Genomic DNA, 23,536 nt, shown 5'->3' with positions numbered 1-23,536 from the left:
TAGGTCATCTAGAATCATATTGTGGAAAGCCTGTCTCTTGGCAATAAGAGCTCCTTTAACTAAGAATATGTGAGCATGCGCATCTCCTCTCAGGGCTAATAAACGGGGTGAAGTTGCAGTGATGGTCTTGTTTGGTGAGATCATAAGGAATGGTACAGGTTTCCCTTGATTTATGTGGTACATGTGTTCCCAGAACACTGCATATAAATCAAATTTGCATAAAGGGAATCCAGTTTACAATGTAACAAATAGGGATACATTCCCCCAGCCATGAGGGAGGGAGGGAGTAAGATTGGGAATAAGGGAAGGGGCCCAGGGAGGTGTGTGGTACAGCCCATTGGCCACTCCCAGGGCTGCAGCAGGGAGCAAAGCGGAGGGAACTGTAAGTGGGCATGGGGCTAGGGGGCATGGCTCTTGCTGCTACTCACCCTGAGAGGGATGCAGGCTGGGGGCTGTGCTGGGCTCTTCCTGGGCGGTGTGTCCCTGGATCTGCGCATGGGACAAGAGCAGGCTGCTGCTGCTGCAGGCTGGGGCTAGCGGTGGCACCAGGCTCTTCCTGGCACTTGGGGCAGGCAGCAGCTCTGGGATGGGGAACTGCTGCCACCCCAAAATTCGCTGTAGCTCCCCCAACCTGCCCTTTCAGCACTGGGAAGAGCCCAGTGCTGCTGCCAGCTCTAGCCTGCTCTCGTCCTGTGCATAGATCCAAGGGCACACACCTCCCAGGAAGAGCCCAACACAGCCTTCCTGGGGTACAGCAGCAAGAGCCATGCACCCCGCCCCCTCCCTTCCCCGTCCTGCACCCACTTAGAGTTCCCTCCACTTTGCTCCCTGCTGCAGCCCCAGGCCTCCGCTTCTCCCCACTCCCCCCAGCTCCTGCTGCAGCAAACCCGGGAACAGCTGACACCACTTGCTTGCACCACAGGAGCAGCCCAGGAGCTCGGGTGCATGGGGCTGAGTGGTGCCCTGGGGGGTTCGGGGCACAGTGCAGCCCAGCAATTTCAGGCAGCTGGCATTGGCTGCTCCCAGAGTTGCTGCTGCATGGAGTGGGGGCCCTGGCCCCAAGACTCTTTCCCCTCCCCCCAACAAACTTAACTGTTTGTGGGGGGCGCCTATCCCAGTTACATAGGAGTTAATTTATCTCACTATAACGAATTTGGGGTATAAAGAGGATCATTGCATAAGAGCGAATTTGCATATACAAAACCTGCATAAATCGAGCGAAACCTGTATTAAGATCATTAAGGTATTTAACACAAGCTATCAAATTGGATGGTGGTATGTGATATGTAAAGGAACGTGCTATTTCTTCACTCGGATTCCCCTTCACAGCACCAGTGGTTCAAAACTATAGAATTATATATATAATATGGAAGTTTTCCTTGGGTTTCAGTTTGGGTTTTGTTTTGGTGTGGGGGAGGGTTGTGTATGTGTTTCTTTTTTTATTTATTGTGTGTGTGTGTGTGTGTGTGTGTGTATTCACTCTAGCCCACTCAATAAGATGAATGAATTTACAATAGAAATGTCATTATTACACTTTAGGACGGGGTGGGCAATTATTTTGGGTGGAGGGCCACTTACTGAGTTTTGGCAAGCAATCAAGGGCCGCATGATAAGCAGTCAGGGGCAGAGGAATATTAGCGTTCTAAATTTTTTAGGGGTTCCACGGGCCAGGTAGAATGGCCTGGCAGGCTGCATCTGGCCCACGGGCTGCATTTTGCCCACCCCTGCTTTAGGACAATGGCTGGCAACCTGTACAAGCCGCAGGCCAGAACAACCCAGCTTCAGTCCAGTGCAAGCTGGGTGGCTTTGGAGGCATGTCCGTGGTAGAGGACTTCCCCTGCAGTAGCATGGGCATAGCTGAAGACTACCTGTCCATGATGCAGCTCCTCACTTGTAGTCCCTGCATAGATGTGAACACAGACAAAGCCCTCCAGCTTTGTGGGCTGGATTTAGTCCACGGGCCAGATGTTGGAACCCCATATTTAAAATACTATGCATAACTAGGGACCTGCTGAATTTGAGGTGGCTACCTCCCGATTTCACAGGCAAAACATGGGGCCAGCAGCCGTTTCATAGGCAGAGCACGGTGGACTGACCCATGTCTCTGGCACAAGGGCCCCAGGGGTCCTGCCCCTTGCTGCTGATTGGCTTTGAGACTGTCTGTCTTTCAGCTGTACCCCTCAGCTAATTGGCTGCAAGTTCTGTCGTGGCCCTGCCCCTCACTGCCAATTGGTAGAGAGGGGCAGGGCCATATGATGGGCAGCCCTCATAGCCAATTGAAGGCAAGGGTGGGGGGCGGCAGCCACCTTGCCAGCAGCCAGCCCCACCCTTCCCACCCTGGCACACTACTGCAACGTCCTAGTTTCATACTTACGTAGTTGGTAGGGTCAGAAAGGACCTGAGCAGATCATCAAGTCCGACCCCCTGCCATGGCAGGAAAGAGTACTGGAATCAGATGACCCCGGCAAGGTGTTCATCCAGCCTCCTCTTAAAGATGCCCTGGGTAGGAGCCAGCACCACTTCTCTTGGAAGCTGGTTTCAGATCCTAGTCGTCCTGACAGTGAAGTAGCGCCTCCTGATATCCAGCCTAAATCTACCCTCTGTCAGCTTGTGACCGTTATTTCTCGTCACACCTGGAAGTGCTTGGGGGAACAGGGATTCTCCCAATGCCTGCTGGTCCCCTCTGACTAATTTGTAAATGGCCACTAGATCCCCCCCTCAGCCTTCTCTTGTGGAGACTGAACAGGTTCAGGTCCCTTCGCCTCTGCTCGTATGGCCTGCCTTGCTGACCCCTGATCATGCGAGTGGCCTTCCTCTGGACCCTCTCCACGTTGTCCACATCCCTCCTGAAGTGCGGCGCCCAGAACTGGACCCAGTACTCCAACTGCAGCCTGACCAGTGTTGCATAGAGGGGGAGGATCACCTCCTTGGACCTGCTCGTGATGCATCTGTAGATGCATGACAAGGTGCGGTTAACCTTCCTGACCGCGTCCCCACACTGTTGGCCCATGTTCATCTTGGAATCTGATGACTCCAAGATCCTTTTCTGCCTCTGCACTGACAAGAAGGGAGTTCCCCAGCCTGTAGGTATGCTGCTGGTTCTTCCTCCCCAGGTACAGTACCTTGCACTTGTCAGTGTTGAAACCCATCCTGTTCTCATCCGCCCACCCCTGGAACCTGCCTAGGTCTGATTTACAGCCTATTCCTCCCTTCTAGCATGCCCACTTCTCCCCAAATCTTAGTGTCATTTGCAAATTTGAACAGGGTGCTTTTTACACCCCCGTCCAAGTCAGTGATGAAGATGTTGAACAGTGCGGGCCCGAGGACCGATCCCTGTGGAACCCCACTGCCCACATCCCTCCAGGTTGAATAAGACCCATCCACCACCACTCTCTGGGTGCGGCCCTCCAGCCAATTAGCGACCCATTTGACTATGTAGATGTCGATGCCACAGTCTCCTAGTGTTTTTTAACGAGAATGGGGAGAGAGACAGTGTCGAAGGCCTTCCTAAAGTCCAGAAAGACTACGTCCACCGCGACACCCGCATCTGAAGATTTTGTGACCTAGTCATAGAAGGCCACCAGGTTGGTCTGACAGGACCTGCCTCTGATGAACCCGTGTTGGTTGCCCCAAGCATAATCTCCCCTGCTGGCCCCTCGCGGACATGTGCCAGGATAATTCTCTCAAAAAGCTTCCCCAGGACCGAGGTAAGATTAACAGGTGTGTAGTTTCTTGGGTCCTCCTTACTCCCTTTTTTGAAAATGGGGACCACGTTGGCCCTTTTCCAGTCCTCTGGCACCATGCCAGAGCACCATGGGTGCTTATAAAGCTGTGCCAGGGGTCCCGCAATGACCTCTGCTAATTCCCTCAGCACTCTGGGGTGGAGATCGTCAGGACCAGCTGATTTAAATATGTCCAGTCCCTCCAGAAGTTCCCTGACTAGGTCCTCACTGACGCTAGGCCTGGGTGCACCTCCCCTGGGTCCTACAGGGGTCCTGGTGTGGGGGGGTGACTTGGTCCCTGCTCAGAAAAATGGAGGCAAAGAAATTGTTAAATAGGTTAGCTTTGTCGTGTGGTGCAATGACCAGATTTCCTAGCGTGTCCTGCGGAGGCCCTACATTACCTGGTACCTTCTTTTTACCCCCCTGTGTATTTAAAAAAGGATGACTTGTCCTTGATCCGGGTAGCTAGTCCCAGTTCCATCTCCGCCTTGGCCTTCCTGACCGCCCCCCTACAGCCCCGAGCAACTGAGGTATAGTCCTCCCTGGTGATGGCCCCTCCCTTCCATTGGGTGTACACCTCCTTTTTAGCTAGGAGACGTTCCCGTATGCTTTGGTATGCCTTTGGGGCTTTTGTACCCTCTTGCCCCCTTTGATCCGTGTTGGAATTACCTCCCTTTGGGCTTGGAGGATCATCTCCTTAAGGAACGACCACTCTTCTTGGACACCCAACTCCCCTTCCCTTCGGGACCTGAGGATTAGTTTCAGTAAGTTTGTTTGCTTTGGGAGGGGGGGTTCCTGCAGATTTCCCTGTCAGTGCTGGATTTCGTGAAATCCACAAGATGCATATGAAAATCCAGGGTATGTTGTATGTGGGGAAAATATGGTATTTTTCTGACCACTAGAAAAAATGAGGAAAATTGGGCGGTGAAAGGATTTGCTGCAGGAATCCAATTCTTTGATTCTCCAGAAGAAGAGAGATAAATAAACGAGAGTGATGACCATAAAGGGAACATTGGTTGGAACTGCAGTGCTTGCTCATGTAGCAAGTTCTAGTTCAAGATCTAGAGCGCTTGGATGCAAGAGCCACGGCAGTCTTCTAGATGCTCTCGCTGGTCTGAAGGAAACAGGTTTAATATCCTCTTCGGATTTCTGCTTATAATGGGGACTGAACAGCTGTGCTCTTACCTCTCCTCTCCTCCCCTCCCCCTTTGGTTTTTCTTTGTTTTTAAGCGAAAGCATGCACACAGTTGTACGGTGCTCCTTAAAGGTACAAATACACGTCCATTGTCTGTATAGTGAGTTTCCCCACCTGAGATTATGCCTCTATATCATAATCCTTTTTCAATTTTTGTAATTAAATGGGAGGAAGCACCCTTCCAGACTGAAGAAGGGTACTAGTTTGGAAAAGGTTAAGAATTATTAGTCTTTACCATGGCTGGAGGAGAAAAAGGCTTCATTTTGTCAGCCAAATTCATGGTCCCCCAGCTGTTACTGAGCTGAAAGCCCTTGGGCTCTAAAACAGGTGGGTAGTATCATGTTGGTGTGTGTTTATGGGGATTCTTACAGCACAGCTTTATTGATTTGATTGTGGAAAGTGCAGTGAAATTCCATTATGCCAGGAAAAGTTATTCTACTCTGTATACACCAGGTGGATCCTGCAGTTACATATGAATGATATAAGTTCAGAGCAGTGCCATCTGTATAGTGTGTATGAAGTCAGTAAAGCTTACTGACAAATATTTACAGTACTCCTAGGATACTCATCAAGTCAGAAGGTGAATAATTTAACTTTAATCGGTTGCAATCCTGTAGTATCCTTTAGAGCATGGAATTCCACTCTGATTCTAAAAATTATGAACTGGGATAATCTTTCTCACCTTAGAAAACCTTGCATCTTACTATTTAAAAATAGCTGTATAAGCTGTTAAATGGAACAAGTTAATCGTGATATTCAGGTAGATTCAGCTGAATCTCACTTCAGCTGGCTTTTTTTATTTTTTGTCCACCATTCTGGACCAGTAGTTTACTTCATTAGGTTAGGTAGCATATATCCAATAAAAGATGAGAATTCTTGTTTCCCTGTAGATCACTAGGATCCTCTTTATTGAATTCTTTATTTTGCTTAGCTTCAGGGCAACTGCAGCCTCAGCAGCTCCAGAGAGAAGAGTTTTTCTTCAAGGCTCCTGCTTCAAAGGATTTACACAGCTAGGAAAGGGACAATAACCAGCAAGTGCTGACAGATCTTCCTGCTTCTGGTCCTGTGTGTGTGTGTGTATCTTGTGTGTATGTGTTTTTCATACACCTACAGTGTGGCCTGAAACTATCAACTGACATCCAGTTTAGCTTTAAATGAAATTTCCCTGTGTTAATGAGTACATTGGAAAGAGAAAAGATTCCGCTGAGGAAGGGAAGGGGAAAATTACATTTGGACAAAAAGCAAACCCTTGAGCTTTAAATTTTTTTAAGTTCAAAGGAATTAAATCTAGCAATGTGGAAGCTTAAACTGTGTTTTGACTTTAAGCACCTCGAGTATCCTTGCATTTTTACTTTGAAGGCCACAGTATAATCTTCACACTGTATGGAATGCTTTCCTCAGATGATGGAAGTAGTAAAGACTATGTCTACTTCAGTGATGCCCAAGTGTTTCTTGAGGCTATTGAAGCCTGATTTAGCAATATTGATGCAGAAATTGTCTTATTGCTTTTCCTCTGGATGTGGGCAATTGAAAGTACTCTTAGAATGTCTACCCTCTCTTTGTTAACAAGAACAGGAACCAAGACTGCATTGGAGTGTCTGTCATCGTTCAATCAGAAATGTGTAACTAAGCCACAAAGTAATGTTGACCTCCTTTCTCGGGCATTGATTCAGCAAAGCTGAAGTGTTTGGGCTGAAGTGTTTTAGAGAATTAGGAACTTGATGACTACTTTTGCTCTTGTCCAGGTGATAACGTTCTGTAATGTGGAAGAGAAATTCTTCAAGTTGCCTTTAATAGTAAGGCTGTTTTTTGATGATCAATATCAAAGGTCCTGGTGGCCCAAATTTTTGTGTGTGGTTTGGGGGGGAGGGTTGTGGGGGTTTTTTTGTGTGATTTTGTTCCATCTTTGTCCCTGCAGAAATAGGGTCGCCATGTTACTTTTAAGAAAAACTGGGATCCTCCCCTCCCCCCCACCATCCCTGATGCCAAGGGAAGACAGGCTGGAAGCATCTGGCGAGGGCAGGCAAGCTGACCAAGAGGGCCCATTCCTGCAGGGAGCCATCAGACATCAGTGCCTCAGCTCTGAGCTTCCTTGCAAAACTGCAGCTAACCCAATGGCATGGGGATGGCCACTAGGGCTGTGCAAAATTTTGCCTGGTGTTTAGTTTCAAAGCTGATGCGTTTCAAGCTCAAAACTGAGAAATCAAAACAAAAGCCTTCGAAATGAAACGAGGGTACTTAAAACGTTTTGAAAGTTTCAAAGCATTTTGAGTTTCGAAGCCAGGCTTACTTGGCTTCAGTGCTGGTCCCAGCCAGCAGCACCAGCCTCCTGTCATCCGACAGCCAGATAGGTGGCCAACCTGCACCCCTGGGAGGGCTGTGGGGGCTGTGCCGGACTGCTCCCAGGGGTTGCAGGCCCCCAATTTGCCTCCTGGATCACAGGAGGCTGGTGCTGCCGGTTGGGGTCAGCAGCAGCACCGATCTTCCCAGTGCTGGCTGTGGAATAGTCTATGGGCGAAACATCGAAACAGCATTGAAATGTCGAAGCAGAACAGTGCTGTTTTGCGCAGCCCTAATGATCACCCACCCACAGCTTGACATCAAGGGGGCATGGAAGCCTTCCCCTCCACCCCAGCCCAGTACATAAAAGCTCTCACCTGGCACAGGGCTATCTGGCACCACATGGGCTCCTGACTGCATTGCCTGGATGGAGATGCAGACATGCACAGGGAGTGCCAGGCTCCGCGCAGACCCAGGCATATGGAACCCCTGCTGCAAGCATGGCCAGATGCATGGCTTTGCTGCTCCCTGCATGGGCAGTGCATGCAAGCAACTGGCATGGCAGCAGCTGCAGTCAGGCAGCCTCTTGCTGCTGCTGCTGCCGCCAATTGGCCTGACCCAGCCTGGCTGGGACTGCAGTTCTAAGGCAGAGCCCAGAGCGGCTCCCCCAAACCTGTGTTTATAGGTCCCCACCAGTAGCCAGGAGGGGGGAAGGGATCCCCACTCCCCTCAGGGCAGGTCTCCAGGCTTCCCTACTCCCACGTGCCCCCGGGAAGCCTCACTCTCACCTGGGCTTTGTGCGGCAGGGGCTGGTCCCTGTTCCTGACTTTTGGGCTGCAAGCGGGTGAACTTGTGCAGTAGAGTCAGTCCGGGCTGGCTTTAGGGGTGGGGGACAGGGGTGATTGCCCATGGCATCGTGGTCAGGGGGGACTCACTCACTCACTCACTCACTCACTCACTCACTCACTCACTCACTCACTCACTCACACCTCCGCTGATAGCAACACTCTTGCCCCTCCCTGCTCCGGCCAATCCTAGAACTATTGCTTCAATTTTCACCAACCAGCTGGGACAGCCAGGACAGCCTATGAAATCCAGGAGTGTCCTGGCCAAACTGAAACGTGTCACCCTATGCAGAAGCAACTGGTAATATTTTAATGGCTTTATAATAATGAGGCAGAAAATATTCACAAACACAACAGATCTTAACAGAAAAGCTTTGCAGAAGGACTTGTATTTCATATTTATACAAAGGCAGTCAGTAACAAAAGTGTGCAGAGGAATGTAATGTTCTTTAAACACTTATTAAATATAACGGTAATCAGAAACCTTCTTTCTGTGTTGTGTGCCATTGGCTATACAAACTAACTTTAAACTGTAACTCTGAGCATAAGAAAATTAGAAACCTGTACCCACCCTTTTGAGCAAGTCCTTTAAAATGGGAACAAATGCCCCCACAGGCAGAGCAGATGTAGTCCAACACCGGCTTTCTAGGTTGTAATAATGCAAGGTGACCGTAGTTGTGTCCAGCCAAAAATACATGAAAAAATCAGCAGAAAATGCTTCTCCCAAGAAAATGAAAGGGTGAACCTTCCTTTTTTGAAGTTGCACAGTTGTACCTCTTGATGTCAGTTGTCCAAGAGAGGAAAAAAAAAATATTAAGTGGCTAAAACTTTTTTTTTCTTAATCTGGTTGCCATGCTGAGTGACTGACTGCTAGACTGGTAGCATTCTAGGTGACTAGAATAGCAGCCTGTCTCCCTTCAGAGTGGCTGCAGGCAATCTGGCAGCAATCACTGCTACCTTTTAATTTTTCTAGTTATTTTGAGACATCTTTCAGCTGTCTCAAAGCGTGGCTTGAAATTTTGAACGGGGAAAGAGGGTTGTTAGGCCAAACAGCATTATGAGGAAGCGTGAATTTAGCACCCAGTGGATGACTATACACCACCCCTTTTTGCTGTGGCTGTCACCCCAATTGCCAACTCTGACAGTATTTTCACAAAAGGGTAAATAACTTTTAGTTAAATATTGCTTATTTCTTCTGAAGATTCTTTCTTTCAGTAGAATGTCAGGGCCTTTATTTAAATGAAGAATATTCACATCTTCATGTTCCCATTTTAAATTAAAACAAAGCCAACTTTTTAAAGCTATTCAAAGCTGTTTCACAGGCTTGATTAGTTTGAATTAGGGTTTGTGTAATGCCAAATGCCTCATTTTATAGTTGATGCATAAAGGTCTGGCTGCATGAGCCTGCAGTAGCTGGATCTGATTTTGTTACTTATTAAGTGTTTGTTTAGTTTAAATACATGTCTGTTGGGTTTTTTTCTGATCAACCTGAAGAATTTGCATGCTATGCAGCAGCCATCTTCTATACTTTATTAAATATCTGTCAATTATAAATATCAAGGTTTTACATTAATGTCAAGATAGTACATCAAAAATTCATGGAATATGTGACTTTTTCCAAGGGTATTTAATACTTAATGCATTTGTGTCATTTTTCTTTCTAGATATATTGACAGGTTTTATTAAGTGTTTGTTAGGGAGATTTCATTTTTACCAAGGGACTATAAAGAGAAGCTGCATGCTAAATCAATTTTTTAATCAGAATATTGTTCTTTTTTTGTCTTGTGATCTATACAGTTGGTTTTAAGTTATATTCTAAAATAGTTTAGGGCAGAAATTTAATATGACCAGATATGCTGACTAAGTATATTTTAACTACTTTAAAATAGTTACTGGGATATTGTGTTGTGGAAAGTGTTATAAATATGGTAACTGTGTATTTATAATTTTATTCGGTCTTGCATCTTTTACTATGAGACAATATCATCTTGCCCTTTGCCTGTATAAAATAAGTTGAACTATATTAAGAAACAGTGGTCTATAATCTCAACAAATGAGGAGGGACATTGGAGTTTAATGGAATATAGAGCCTTCACATATACATCACATGTTGAAATGAGAACTCCTTTTTATAGTTACTGGAAGTTGCTGCTGCTTTATGGTGGTTCAGCTGCCTGTGTGAAATGAGCCAGTGGCTTCAGTGCAGTTCATTGTTGTCAAAATTCTGTCACGCAAACTACTCCAGCAAAATTTAATACTAATTTTCACTTGGGGTAAAGTTGAAGTACTCTCTTGTTGCAGTATAGTTGCTCGTTCTAGGTTCTCATTCAGGCACACTGGCATAGTTGCTTTCTGTGTAATAAATGTACATAAATTGCATGTACTTTAGTGTGTTCAATTAATGTCTGAGGGCACATTTTTTCACTTAAAAAAAATTTGAACAATCTAACTTTCTGTTAAGCATTTTAACTTCTTTGTATCTTCTGACAATTGAAAACTGTGCTGTTTTAATACTATTATTCATGCTATTCATAGGTGTTGTTAGATGTTAGGGTCGGAAGAGACCTCAATAGATCATTGAGTCCGACCCCTTATCTGGCACTTGTTTTGGTGGGAATAGAAGTCTCTCATAAGAATTGGGTATACAGGTTTCCCTTGCTTTATGCTGTACATGTGTTCCTGGAAAATGGTGACTAACTTGAATTTGCATAAAGGGAACCCACTTTACACTCTAACAAATAGGAATACGTTCCAAGACCTCACCTACTGACCGCCAGACCATTTCTACCACTTTTACAAGACAATTTTGGTACTCATCAACAGCAGACAGTACACACAGGCACAGGGCACTATCGTAATGGGGATGACAACTACAGAAACACGTGTCACAGACAACGAGTGAGGAGCACAGACCCACACGGGAGACTATATTTTGGTGCGCGTCACTCCCATGGGGGTGGGCTGACTGCGGGCTTCCACCACACCGATCACATAAAAGTGAATTTACCTTGCATATAATGAATTTTTAGTATAAAAAGGGTCATCGCATAAGAGCGAATTCACATGTACAGAACCCACATAAAGCAAGGGAAACATATACAAGGAAGACAAATGCTTTCTATTGATTTTAAAGTAGCATCTACTTAAGTTAATTCTTAAATCCTTAAAGATGAGGACTTTAGTCCCTTTGACAATCATTGTAATGTAAAAAAGCTTCATTTTCATTCAAAAGTAAGGCATTGTGATTTGAAGAAGGAAAGTTTGGAAGGATGCTTGCCTTGCATGGCTGTGATGCGACTTCCACTCAAGTTCACATGGAAAAAATCTAATAATTGCGTTTGTAGCATTGGTGATTACTCTGCTTCAGTACCAGTAGGTGGCATCAGTGCTACACTTACAGTATCTTGCCCAGTGAATCTGAAACACAAAACTGAAGCTAACATCAATATGACAGTTGTTGAAAAAGTATGTGGCTTTGCAAAAGCAAAATTCTTTGTGCAACCAGGAAACACAATTTTGTGAGCAGTTGAGAAGGGAAGACTTGTTTCTAGATAGCTTAAATATATATGGATTGAATATAAAGGGAAAATAATTAATCAGAAGTTTTGAGGAGTTTCTCCATTCATAGACATTTTTCTTTAATCTCTCCAGGCACAGAATAAGTTTTAGGACTTTGATAATTAATAGTTAATAATAGAACAAGACATGACTTTTCTAAGGCAATACTTTTAAAATGAAACTTTTACTTGGTTAATATCTTTAATCCACTTGTGAATAACAGCTTTCTTGGATGCTTAATTCATTATACCAATTTTAATTCTTTTAAGACTATCTCTCAGTAATCAAAATGGAAATTAAGTTGCCATAAAGGATAATATAATTTGGGCGCTGTAGAATTGTAAACAAACATATATCATTTCAATTGTTACAATATGTTAACTCTGGTATTGGCTGACTGGATATAACGTGTCTCCTGAAGTATGCTGCTTGTGATTAAATATTGTGTTAATGCTTTTCTCAGGAAAAAGTCATTTTTTGTAAAATATCCAGTTAAGTTGGAATCTGCAATGCAATATCCACATTGAACAATGTCCACAAAAATCCCACTCAAATGTGGAATTTAACAATAGGATTTTTTTTTAATTTTAACTTTTTTCCCTTAAAAGTATTACCCATTTCAGAGAGAGTCCATCCGAAGGGTTAACTATAGGGATTGGGGCGAGCAGACACCTGGGACCTAACACCCAATTGGCAGTCTTTTGTAATATATAATTTGCCTAAAATTGCGCACTGAGCCACAAGCTTTTGTTTTCTAATTGATTTACGGTTTGAGCCACTTTTACCTCATCCCCTACTGTCCTGCACACGGTGCCAGAAAGTACATTACAGTGAGAGATGATAAATTACCATGCACTTGTGATGCTAATGCATCAAGAGTAAAAACTGCATACTACATGGAGCTTCATGCATTAACACTGTTGCAAAGATACAGCCAAGCAAAAATTCATTTGTATCTTTAGAAATAACCATTTGTTCATTTGATCACTTACTGCAATCTGCCCATCATACTTAATTGAAATTGAAGATTAAAATTATGCTGTTATAGTTTTCCATTTGTTAATTGGAACAAAGTTTTAAAGTCTCTTGAGAGCCAGATTTCTAGAATGTTTATGCTAGATTAAATCTACTGTATTTTGGATGTTTCTGAAAGAAATTGTACAATCTTTCTTCACTTGTACAATGAGTTTAATGCAGCAAGCAACTAATATGTGCAAGTCACCAAAAAAAATTAGTAGTTGAGATTTCTGAAGTGTAGTATAATCTCTGCAAATAAACCTTTTATGTGAGGGAAGGCAGATTTAAAAATTCATCCTACATATGTGAAATACAGACTTAAGAGGAATTGTAAAATTTGGTGAAACCTAATGTATTTTTGTCTTAGGTTTTCTGTGGTTGATTTTTCTACCTTCTCAGAGTCAGTCTACCTTAAATTTTTATTTTTGTGTGGTGTCTGTGGGTTCCAGTCTTGAAATATGAAGAAACAGATTTATGGCGGCTGCTGGGCACAACAAATTAAGTTGACAGTGATGTATGAGAGCATAATAGCATGATGATCCCTCTGTAGCGCGGCTGGACGCCTCCTGCTTCATTTGGCTCTTGTTAGGATCTGTTAGGCAGCTAAATAATGAAATTCTGCAGACTGATTTCTGATTTTTTTTTCTCTTTTCACCTCTTCTTTTTTTCTTTCTTTTTTTTTTTTTTTTAACTTCTATTTTCCAGACCCATCCTAATGCCAGCAAACTGCCTTTAAAGGATTCTTTCACTTATGATGACTACAGGTTGGTTTGCAATTTTTTAAGTGAATCTTGAGGTCCTGAAAACTGAGATGCTTTGTTGGGTATATGTGTGGGAACCCTACTGTTACCATTTAAAATAGCTATGTATATCATATTGCTGTACTTTTTTTGAGAAATGCCAAAAGGCACAGTGAATAAGTGTGCATGTTTTAATAGTTGCAAAGAAATCTGTTTTGGGGAAAAATAGTTAATTTAAGCAAATGGAACATAGCCTCATGTGCAGTTTGGATAGTTTTTTAAATAAAGTGTATTCATCCACAGTGTAGGAACATTTTTACCAATGGCTTTGTGCACATATTTCCCAAAAGGTAGTACAGTATGTACAGTTATAGTTGGTATGAGATCTGGAGAACTTGTGCTGTACATGTGAAGTCTGAGTATCTCTTGGAGGTGTCAGATATTGTGGAGTTGAGGTGAGGTTCAAGGTACTTGACTTGAATTAAATGGTAAAATACCATGAATAATAAAGATTCACGAACTCACCCAGAGACCTTGTATTCCTTTTGTGTTTTAGTCACTACTTTGGGATGTTGTGTCCACAGTATGCCTCTTCCAGTGGGGGGAGGCCAATATAAGTGCCAGGTTGATCAAAATATGAGTAATAAAGTGTACAGAAGTAATTTACCTTCAGTTTTCTAGTTCCTCAGACCATTTTTATGGTACAGTTAGTTGACTAAAGTACTACCTAGAAAATTCTGATATTTTTGTGTTATATAGGAAATGCACAGTGTAAAAAATGTTTAAGTGGAGATCTGAATGCTGCTTTTTCACGAGGAGGAAACTTCACATGTTCATCATTCTAAACCAGGAGCTGGCAATTATTTTGGACACAGGGCCGCTTACTGAGTGTCAGTAAGCCATGGAGGGCTGCATGACAGGCAGCTCAGGGCAGATTAATATTAATTTTCTAAATCTTTTAGGGGCCCCGCGGGCCAGATAGAATGGCCTGGCGGGCCGCATTTTGCCCACCCCTGTTCTAACCATTGTTTTAGACTGGATTGCATCTTTTCAGCTGGCCAGGTTTAAATAATGACATCTTGAAGTTTTTATTCTTTGCAGATGGGCGGTTTCCTCTGTTATGACACGACAAAATCAGATACCAACTGAAGATGGTTCTCGAGTTACCCTGGCACTGATTCCTTTATGGGACATGTGTAATCATACCAATGGTCTGGTAAGGATTTTTTTGGTGTGATTAGGAAATAATATAACTTTAATATACTAAGGAATTTCAGTAGTGTATTTTAATGATGCTTTTCATTATGGTTCTTTAAAATTGGGCTTCCATCTTCTCAGCTGACATTCTAAAGAAATCTAATAATTTAAAGTTCTTGATATAGCAGTTTCACTTCCTCACGATCAAGTGGCTTTTAGATATAATTGTAAACAAGGTATAGTTACTTTTTCTTAAGTAAGTTTAACAAGTAAATAACTTTGAGAGAATTATCACTTATGGGAGACGACTTCTTTCCTGTCAAATTTGAGTATTTCTCATTTTCATGGATACAAAATTTTGTTTCTGGTAATTCTGCCCATGGTATCCACAAGACTAGATGCATTTTATATTGAGAATACAAAAACAGATTGATGGAGGGTTGTCTCTCAAAGCCACTCTGCCCTGGGTACCACCAGGGAAGGAGGATAGAAATTTGAAGCTAAGCAGTGCTACTTGCTCTCTAACCATGCCCAGAGAGCCTTGTTATGGAGGTAGCAATGACAAGAGCAGAGCATACTTCAACAAAATCGGTTTATCTGTTAGCACATCAAAGAAAAAAAGCTAAAATACGACTTTAGGGCATATTAAACATTTAAAAGGTGATGTGTATATAGAAAGTCAGACCTACTGACATATTTGTGTCTCATGAATTTTTACCAGCTTATAGAGGATCATGTCTCAGCTTCATGAAATGGTTGGTTAATGCATGAATTGAGGAAAATGGAAGTCCGCAAAAGGATAGTCTACCAGCAGTTAGTTGATCATAAAGCTTCTGTCTCCTAAAGAATGTATACTTGATTTTGCATTATTAGTGGGTTGAATAACTTGATGTAAACAGCAGTAAATGTGATTTGGTCTTCTCTATTCATGTAATAAAGTCCCAGTAAGAAAGTGTAGATCTGGGTGACAGGACAGTGTATTGGCATAAGTAGAACCTAGGCAAGCAGGCTATAGTACTGGTTTGCATATCTCTGTTACCTTAATATTACTGCAACATAAGCTAATGTTGTAGCCATGATGGTCCAGGAAGAATGCAAGAAAGGGTACAATGATACCTGAAAACATGTCTGTCCTTTCCAGCTAGACAGTTGGTCAAGTAAAAGGTGTCTCCCACAAACTTCCTTGCCTCTTGTCAACCAGCCATTTGAGAATCTGGGCAGGTGAAACATCTATCCCACTTTTAAACCTGGGTGGGGGGGAGGCTTACTGCATTGTATCTTATTGCAGTAAACTTCTAGGCTACCTTCTGTGAAGCCATCCTGTGGAACCTAAAGCTGTCAGAGCATGGAAGGTGTCTCAGCAATATTTTTGTCTTTTAAGAAATTTACCCTAGAGAGAGGGGAGAGAGAGAATACATTAAAATGTAGACAACGAAGGTAGTATGCATACACAGTCATTTTCACTTTTTTACTGTTTCCCACAGGATCTAGTTCAAAAGTGGTGTAGAGGGGCTGAATTTTGTTAACCATTGACAAAAAAAAGCTGTTCATTGTTAACTTTCTTTTCATTAAAAATGTAGACTGCTTAAATAACCAGCAGAAAGAAAAAATATATTCGCAAAGCTTACTCTTACACCTCTATTTTGTATTTTTATAATAGACATGAGTAGATCTTAACCTCTTTGCTCTGATTATGGTCCATCCAGATAAAAAAGCATTAAGTGAATATTTGATTCACTTGTGTGAAAGTAAGGAAAAAGATGGGTTTTCATCCTCCATTGTCTGTTCCAAAGACGGTACTGAAATGCCACTTCAGTCAATCAGCTATAATATCCCTATTCTTGCTCTATCCCACAGTTCTCTTTTCTACCAGCTTGATAATGAAATGCTTTTTTGGGGTATTTTTTGGAGTTAGGTCCATCCAGCTTTTTCGTGCTTCTGACACTACTAATTAGATCAGCCTGCATCTAAGAACTATGTCAAAATGGTTGTCTTCATGCATTTCTCATTGTTATTCTTTAGTGGGATTGTATTTTGACAGTCAGAGGTTGATTACTGGTACTGGCAGAGCTTTAAATGAATAAGCTTAGTTTTGCCTGTTGGAATGAGACCATCTGTATCACTAACCAAGCAACTTGGTTACTTGGTCACTACTTGGGTGTTCTGCACAAAACTTAAAATTCACTAACTGACTTGCTTCAGCAGTAAAACATAAAAGAGCCAACTTATCATCTATCTTCTGGAGAAGGAAGCAGCTTAGTTCTTGTTTTGTCTTTTCTTTCCTTCATGTAAATTAGTCTAGCACTATATTGGACTTTGCAGAGCATTCTATTTGGAAAAACTATTTTTAAAGATTGGCAGTTTGGGGAAACACATTACAGCTTCCCCCAAGACAGACTCCTTCTGCCAGAATCTAGGTATTCCCTCTAATGTTTCAAATTTTTCCCTTGCAGTAGTCTTATAGGAGACTGACTATGAGGGCACATCCAGACGAGTGCACACATGCAGTGGCATCCCATGGGTGTGCAGTGCCTGGGGGCCAATGCTGCATTTGCGTGTCCCCCTCCTCCCAGGACGATCCGAGCAGAGTGCGGGTCCCAAGGCAGATCAGCTTGTGCAGGGCGTCAGCTCCCACCCCACAGCACTTCTGTGGGTCAGTTAGCAGTGCAGCACACCAGATGCGGGGGGGGAGGGGTGGCTCCTGGACTTTCCGGCCAGAACAGCAAAAGAAGCCCACAACACGTTGGGTGGGTGGCTGGGCCACGCACAAAATGCGGGAGGCACCTTGGCTTCTCTGGCCACCGCACCACCCCCCTCCATCAGTACGCCACTGCTCATGTGCCTCTTGCAGCATCCCAAGCCAGTTTGAGGTGGCGTAGGAGGCATGATGTGAAGGAAAAAGTGTTCCATGTGCTGCATATTTGCAGCGCGTGCTCAAAATTTGATACCTGAATGTTCAGGTGTCCAAAAATACCCCGGGGGGGAAAAAGTGGGGCAGGGCATGGTCCTGGACTATGCCCTGAGGTAACTGGGAAGCTGGTCTTCCAGAGGGACACTCTGATTTCTGGCCAGAGAGTCTGTATGGTGCTTCTGCTACCCCAGTTATGTATATAGTGGGTTTTTGTTCTAATTGTGGAAGAACATGGATTTTGGGGTATTTTAAAGAGTGAATTTGGGATGCTGCCTCTGCAGTCCAGCTGGCACAAGGGGTAGTGTTCCTAGATACCAATTGGCCAGGCCCCAGAAGATCCTGAGAGCGAGTAGCCCTGAGCTGCTTGCCAAGGCAGCTTTTTTTTTTTTTTTATACTGCTGGGACCAGTGCAGGTGCTGGCCTCAGGCTCTAGCTCCCCCTGGCTGAAAATCCAGGAGGAGCTGGGCAGGGTTATTTTGCCCCAAGTGACACAACTTGCCCCACACCAAAGTGCATGTCCTGGCATGTGAGCTGAGGCGCAAATTCCCTGCTCAAATTTGTGTTGCTCCTATATGAGCTGCTGTAAGCGCACGTGCCTGCATGTGTGCATGTGCCCTAAGGGTTTTTCGGAGTTCAAAAACATTTCTTGTGCCTGTGCAGTAACTAAAGAAATCGTAAAACATCTCAAGCACTTAAGAAGTTACCAGAAATTCATTTCTGTAGTTGGAAGACTTTTTTTCTTTTTTTTAAAGTGCGGTCACTGAAATTGGGATAAACAACCAGAGAAACAGGTTACAGGGGAGTGGGTAAAGTGTGGGGTCATTTAGAACTTGGAGGCTTTATTTCTTTCTCAACTTTAATACCAATCCAGGGTGGTATAGTAGAATCTCTGGGTAAAGTGCTGCAGTCTGTGTTAAGCAGGAATTCAGACTGGATGATCATAATGGGCCCTGTGGGTCTTCAAAGATCACAGATTGACTTAGGTCTTAAACAGTGGCATTCATATCCAGTGCCATTTTATAAGTGTAAAGTGAACTCCTATTGCTCTAGCTCATGGCTGCCATTCTGGATTTCTTCTGTCTGAGAAAAATTTCTTGTGGTAACTTTGAAAGAATAGTTTTGGCTTACAGATGCATATTTGAATATGTGAGCAAAGTAAAGCCACCACCTAAGCTTTCAAAGTAGCCCAAAGGGTTCTGTCCTCAGACAAAGCAAATCCAAGATGGCAGATGACAGTCATGATATAGTACCTGTGTTCAGACCTAATCTCTGTAGCAGAAAACAAAGTTCTTGCAGTGCTCTGTGTGAGAGCCTTGTTACACATTCATTTTGGGAGCCACTGGGAGCTTTTAACCCCTGGATTGTCCACACAACATCTGGAACTAGTTTTAAGCACTCTTTTGGTTCCCTAAAGTTATGCCAATCCTTGGCAGGTTTATCTTTGATCCGTGTTGCCCAACTTGTGTTCTATTAACGCGTGGCCACTCCCACCCAAGTTGTAGTCTTCCTGCATCCCAGGACGCAGTGGACAAACTTTCCACCCCTGAACTCTACTGGCCAGGGGGCAGTTCTGACACCAAGCCAACTCCCCCTCCTGCTCCCCAGGATGTACCTTCCCACCCTAGAGATGCAGCAGAGCGCATGCCAGCTAACCAAGTTACAGGGCATGGATGGGTCCAGGAGTGGGATTTGGGGGGCAGGGGACTAGATTGGTTCCCAATGAGCTGGGGCTTCCTTCCCGAGGTAGGAGCAGTTGTTGGCTTCAATGCACCAACTTGCTATAAAATTTAGTTGATAGTTTATTGGACGGATGCAAAAGTCAGACCATAGACTGTGGTGCTGATCCACCCACACGTGCACACACACGCTAGCTCTGAACACTAAGCACTGGTATCAAGCTTGACCTATCCCCAAGCGCTGGAATCTACCGTCGATGGCCAGTCGAGGCTTCTTTCAGTGCAATGTTGCTTCACAAGGGGGTCGCCAGCTGCTCCTTCCGGCTGGACAGGCAGGGTGCTGGTTGGGTCAAGAGGGCGCCCTTGGGGGTCATTCTTCGCTGCCTTTTATACCTCTCTGGCAGACTTTAGTGACTCCCCAGTTCTCAGGCTTACCCAGTCCAGGGGCTGTTGACCTTGAGGGACATCCCTCTTGGTACCTGCTGGATGGCAGGGGTCACGTCTGCAGGTACATGCAGTCTCAAGAGTCTGTTGATGAATTTTGATAGATTTACTGCCATGATGAATAGAGCTCTGGAAGTGGTTGATCAGGGGATATTTCAGCCCCAAGGGTCTGTTTCCAGCGTTGATTAGTGCAAACAGGGGCTTCCATACCTTGTAAGGATGAAGTTTCCGGGAATACCTGGCTCTTTATTGATTCTTTCCTCTCCTTGGTCTCTGATTTTGTAGGTGTTAATTGCCGCTCATTAACATGCTTATCCAGACTAGCTACTGTGTTACACAATCAACCATGATTCTTTCAGGGACCTGCTTCATACAGAGATTCCTGCTCTTGCTAACATTGTTACATGGTACAATTCACTTTTAAACTTAAAGTACATTTGTGAAAGCATCTACAAGCTCTATTTTCACTACAAGTACACCTTATGTAAAAAGAATAAAAGAAAAAGAGAGAGGAAGGAAGAAAAGGTAGAAAAGAGAGAACATCCCCAAAAGGGGGCAAATACTAAAAGAGGGGCTTTGGCCATATGAAGGAGCTTCACATTTTGGGGGGGGGCAGACAAAAGAGTTTCTTGCTACATAGTAGCTCCCCTAAAAGCACCTTCCCTCACTGCTTCCACCTCTCAGCCACCCTGAGAAGCATAACCAGCACTTCCCCACACCAAAATGTCAGATCCCACTTTGTTAAAACATGAGACCTTTTTAAATTAACTTCCTTATTTCTTTTAAAAATCTTTTTTTAATATACAGTATAACCTCATAAATCCAGCATGCTCAGGACTGAGCACCTGCCAGAAATTTGAAAATTCCGTTTTTTTGAAAATGGAGCGGCAGCCGGGGGGGGAGAGGGGGAGTAGCAGTGGCCAGTCCCAGAGCAGTGGCTGCACACGGAGTGGGGTGGTGGATGGCAGCGGCAGCCACCACGTGCAAGCTTCCGGGGAGTAGAGAGGAAAGCTTAAAAAGTGCTGGATTTTTGAGAATTCAGTTTTTGAGATCTGGATTTATGAGGTTAATACTGTATATGTTTTTATCTTATCCTTCATTTCCCTACCCCTCCCCTATGTCCATTTCCTTTTTACTTCCCAGTTCATTTATCCACCCCTGTCCCATTAACTCTCTGCCTCCCAGTTTCATGCCCCTCTTCCCCTCCCCTCAGCCCCCCATCTCACACCCACCCACCTAGAGCAGGGACAGAAGCCTGTCCTGGCTCGCCTGTCCTGTAGCGAAAACTCACACTCCTCCTCAGGGCCCTACTTGCCCAGCCCTCTAATGGCAAGTCACAGCTGTGCAAGTGGGGGACAGTCGGAGAAGGTTTTTAGCCTGAGGCAGTGGTTTTCAACCTGTGGTTCTCAGACCCCTGGGGGTTTACAGACTGCCTTAAAGGGTCCATGAAAGACGACTATGATCAGTCAAAAGTATGTTAATACCCATACTTACAATTCAAAGGGGTCCTTACCTCTATTGGAAATGTTTTAGGGGTCCACAAGTGAAAACCGTTGGAAACCACTGCCTTACACTGTGACTGCTCCAAACTGGAGCTAACACTAACACTGATCAACATTTGAACAGCTCAAAGTGCAAACTGTACCAAGACCCTTTAAGAGAATGTGTGACTCTGCAGTTTGTCCCTCTGGTCAATGGACTATTTTACTACAGTGTAACTGTAAAAATTAAATTCAGAAAACTTAGAGAAGTTGCTCCCTGACTGCCCAATTATTGCATACCTTTTTTTCTGTCCAGATCCCTTTAGCTCTTACGATTAGTATGGGTTCTTTGTTGTATGGGATTATTCAAGTGTGTAATTATAACAAAATAATTTTTGTTTAAAAGTTTTAGGATGACTTTACTTGCTAGCGAGCACATTTAGTTTTGTGACTTCTTTTTCTTTTTGAAAAGGATTTTATTCCAAAGACAATAAGGAATACTTTTTCCCTCCTCTGCTATATGCTTTTACAGAAAAAATCCCTTCAGTTTCTAAGATTAATTACTTAACTTCAGATAAAGGGAATTATTTGCAAGTAAATTGGAGTTCTCTGAAGATGGTATCCCCTAAAGAGTCATAGTTACTCCTTTTTCATTGAGAGAGAGAGAGAGATAAAAAAAATGCATTGATATTTGAAAGATATGAGACAAAATAGCATACTCACTGTAGGTCTCTAGCGTGCCTCACAGTAGTGTCTTAACATTCAAGAACTTTATAATAAGCTGCTGGATTTAGCTCAGGACCAGCAAGTGTTGGTCTATGGAGGGTACTTTCCTCAGTGCTTTTCCTTTGCTTTTTTAAATTTCTCTGATGCAGAGATTTTAATGTTCCTAACTAAGAAATTATTGTTTAGAATTCATAAACATTTAATATCGTCTATGCTATGTCAGGTAAAGGAAAACATGTGCATGTGCAGTTACTTCTGTTTAAATTCCACTTTAATAAAAGGTAGTTTTATCAAAATGGGGAGAAAACAAATGCAAGATGCTAAAGATATCTGTATTTTTTTTTTTTGGATAGATCACTACTGGTTACAATTTAGAAGATGACCGATGTGAATGTGTAGCACTTCAGGATTTCAAAGCTGGAGAGCAGGTAATATGAACAGTTATCTACACCGTGGTTATTCGGAGAAGTATTGTGCAACATTGCATTGTGTCCCCTGAAGAAGAGGGCGCAAGATAAGTGAACACATTGGAATTACCTGCAATTAAAGCCTTTGTATTTTGCAGGTACAGTTAATGGCACTTAATATATGTAAAGATTTAATAGCAAAGTACTGTAGGTGAGGTCTTGCAGCGCAGAGGTTTTGTTGTACTTGGTTAATTTTTGACCAAGTTCTAGTAAAACTAAAAAAATTAAATTAGAATAAAATATATCCTATATACATCTGTGAAGAGATCCTCTTTAAGACTCAAGGCCTGGTACAAACATTTAATCACTGGGAGGTGTATACAAATTATTAGACACCAATTGAGACATTTCAAAATGAAATTATTAAAGGACAATACCTCAGTTCCTCAGTTTTCATAAGCAGCAGCAGCTTGCAGTACATTTCTTTATTGTTTAACTGGTATGTGTTAGCCTAATGGAGGTGACCAACCTACAGCACACATGTTACAAGTGGCACAGACAGTCTCTCTGTGTGGTACATGGTAGATCAAGGAAGGGGGCAGACAACTGGCTGTAGTAGATAGGGCAGGGAGCAGAAAGCAGAGCAGCAAAGCAGTCTGGGAGCCAAGGGCAGAAGACAGAGAGCAGAGCATCTGATTAGATGGGAGAAGTGGATCAGTGTGTGCTCAAGGAGGGTACAGGGCTTAATTTGTGACATGCATGCTGAAAAGGTTGGCCCCACTGGCTTAAGACTTATCCAGTTGCCAAATAAAGGGTGGTGTTACCAACCAACATAGGTGACAGAGACCATTTTCCTTCCCAGCAATTATTTGGCCTGTACCATGTTCATCCCAAGAAATATAAAAAAAGTAATATACCTGAAAGTAATTTCCCTGGCCTTGGACTAATTGGTCCTCCCATTCAGACTGAAGAACAGTGAATCCAAAGCATTCCCTACAATAGGAAATGTGCCTATTGTTGAAAATAATTCTTGAAGAAGTAGAAATAGAAGGAGCTCATTCTGGGTGTTGCCCAGCCAGCACTGGAGGGTGGGGCAGGCGGATTGGAATCCATAGCATCAGAAACATTCTGTTCTGGTCCTTTTTGACCTCTTGTGATGTTTCTTTGCTACAGAACTGCTCCTTTATTTTTCCGTAGTCAACAAACAAATGAAAGCTAAGAACTGGCATTTTCTGAGTGCTTTGAGTCTAACAAGGGGTGAGAATCTCTGATGTAAAACTTAACAAAAAAATAATTGCATCATTAGTTGGTTAAGCATTGGAACAGACTACCTAGAG

General features: G+C 43.5%; 1 protein-coding gene across 2 annotated transcripts in view; it reads left to right on the top strand.

The window, feature by feature from the left end:
• Positions 1-23,536, top strand: part of SETD3 (SET domain containing 3, actin N3(tau)-histidine methyltransferase) — a 91,943-nt gene that overhangs the window by 60,611 nt on the left and 7,796 nt on the right. For both annotated transcript variants that reach the window (XM_059723210.1, XM_059723211.1), the window contains 3 exons: positions 13,323-13,381; positions 14,459-14,573; positions 22,146-22,220. In XM_059723210.1, coding sequence (XP_059579193.1) covers positions 13,323-13,381; positions 14,459-14,573; positions 22,146-22,220 — 249 coding nt within the window. The remainder of the gene's footprint in view (positions 1-13,322; positions 13,382-14,458; positions 14,574-22,145; positions 22,221-23,536) is intronic.

Source organism: Alligator mississippiensis, chromosome 2 (genome assembly GCF_030867095.1).
Source record: "Alligator mississippiensis isolate rAllMis1 chromosome 2, rAllMis1, whole genome shotgun sequence".
Lineage (NCBI taxonomy): Eukaryota > Metazoa > Chordata > Crocodylia > Alligatoridae > Alligator > Alligator mississippiensis.
This window is presented reverse-complemented; position numbering and strand designations above follow the sequence as displayed.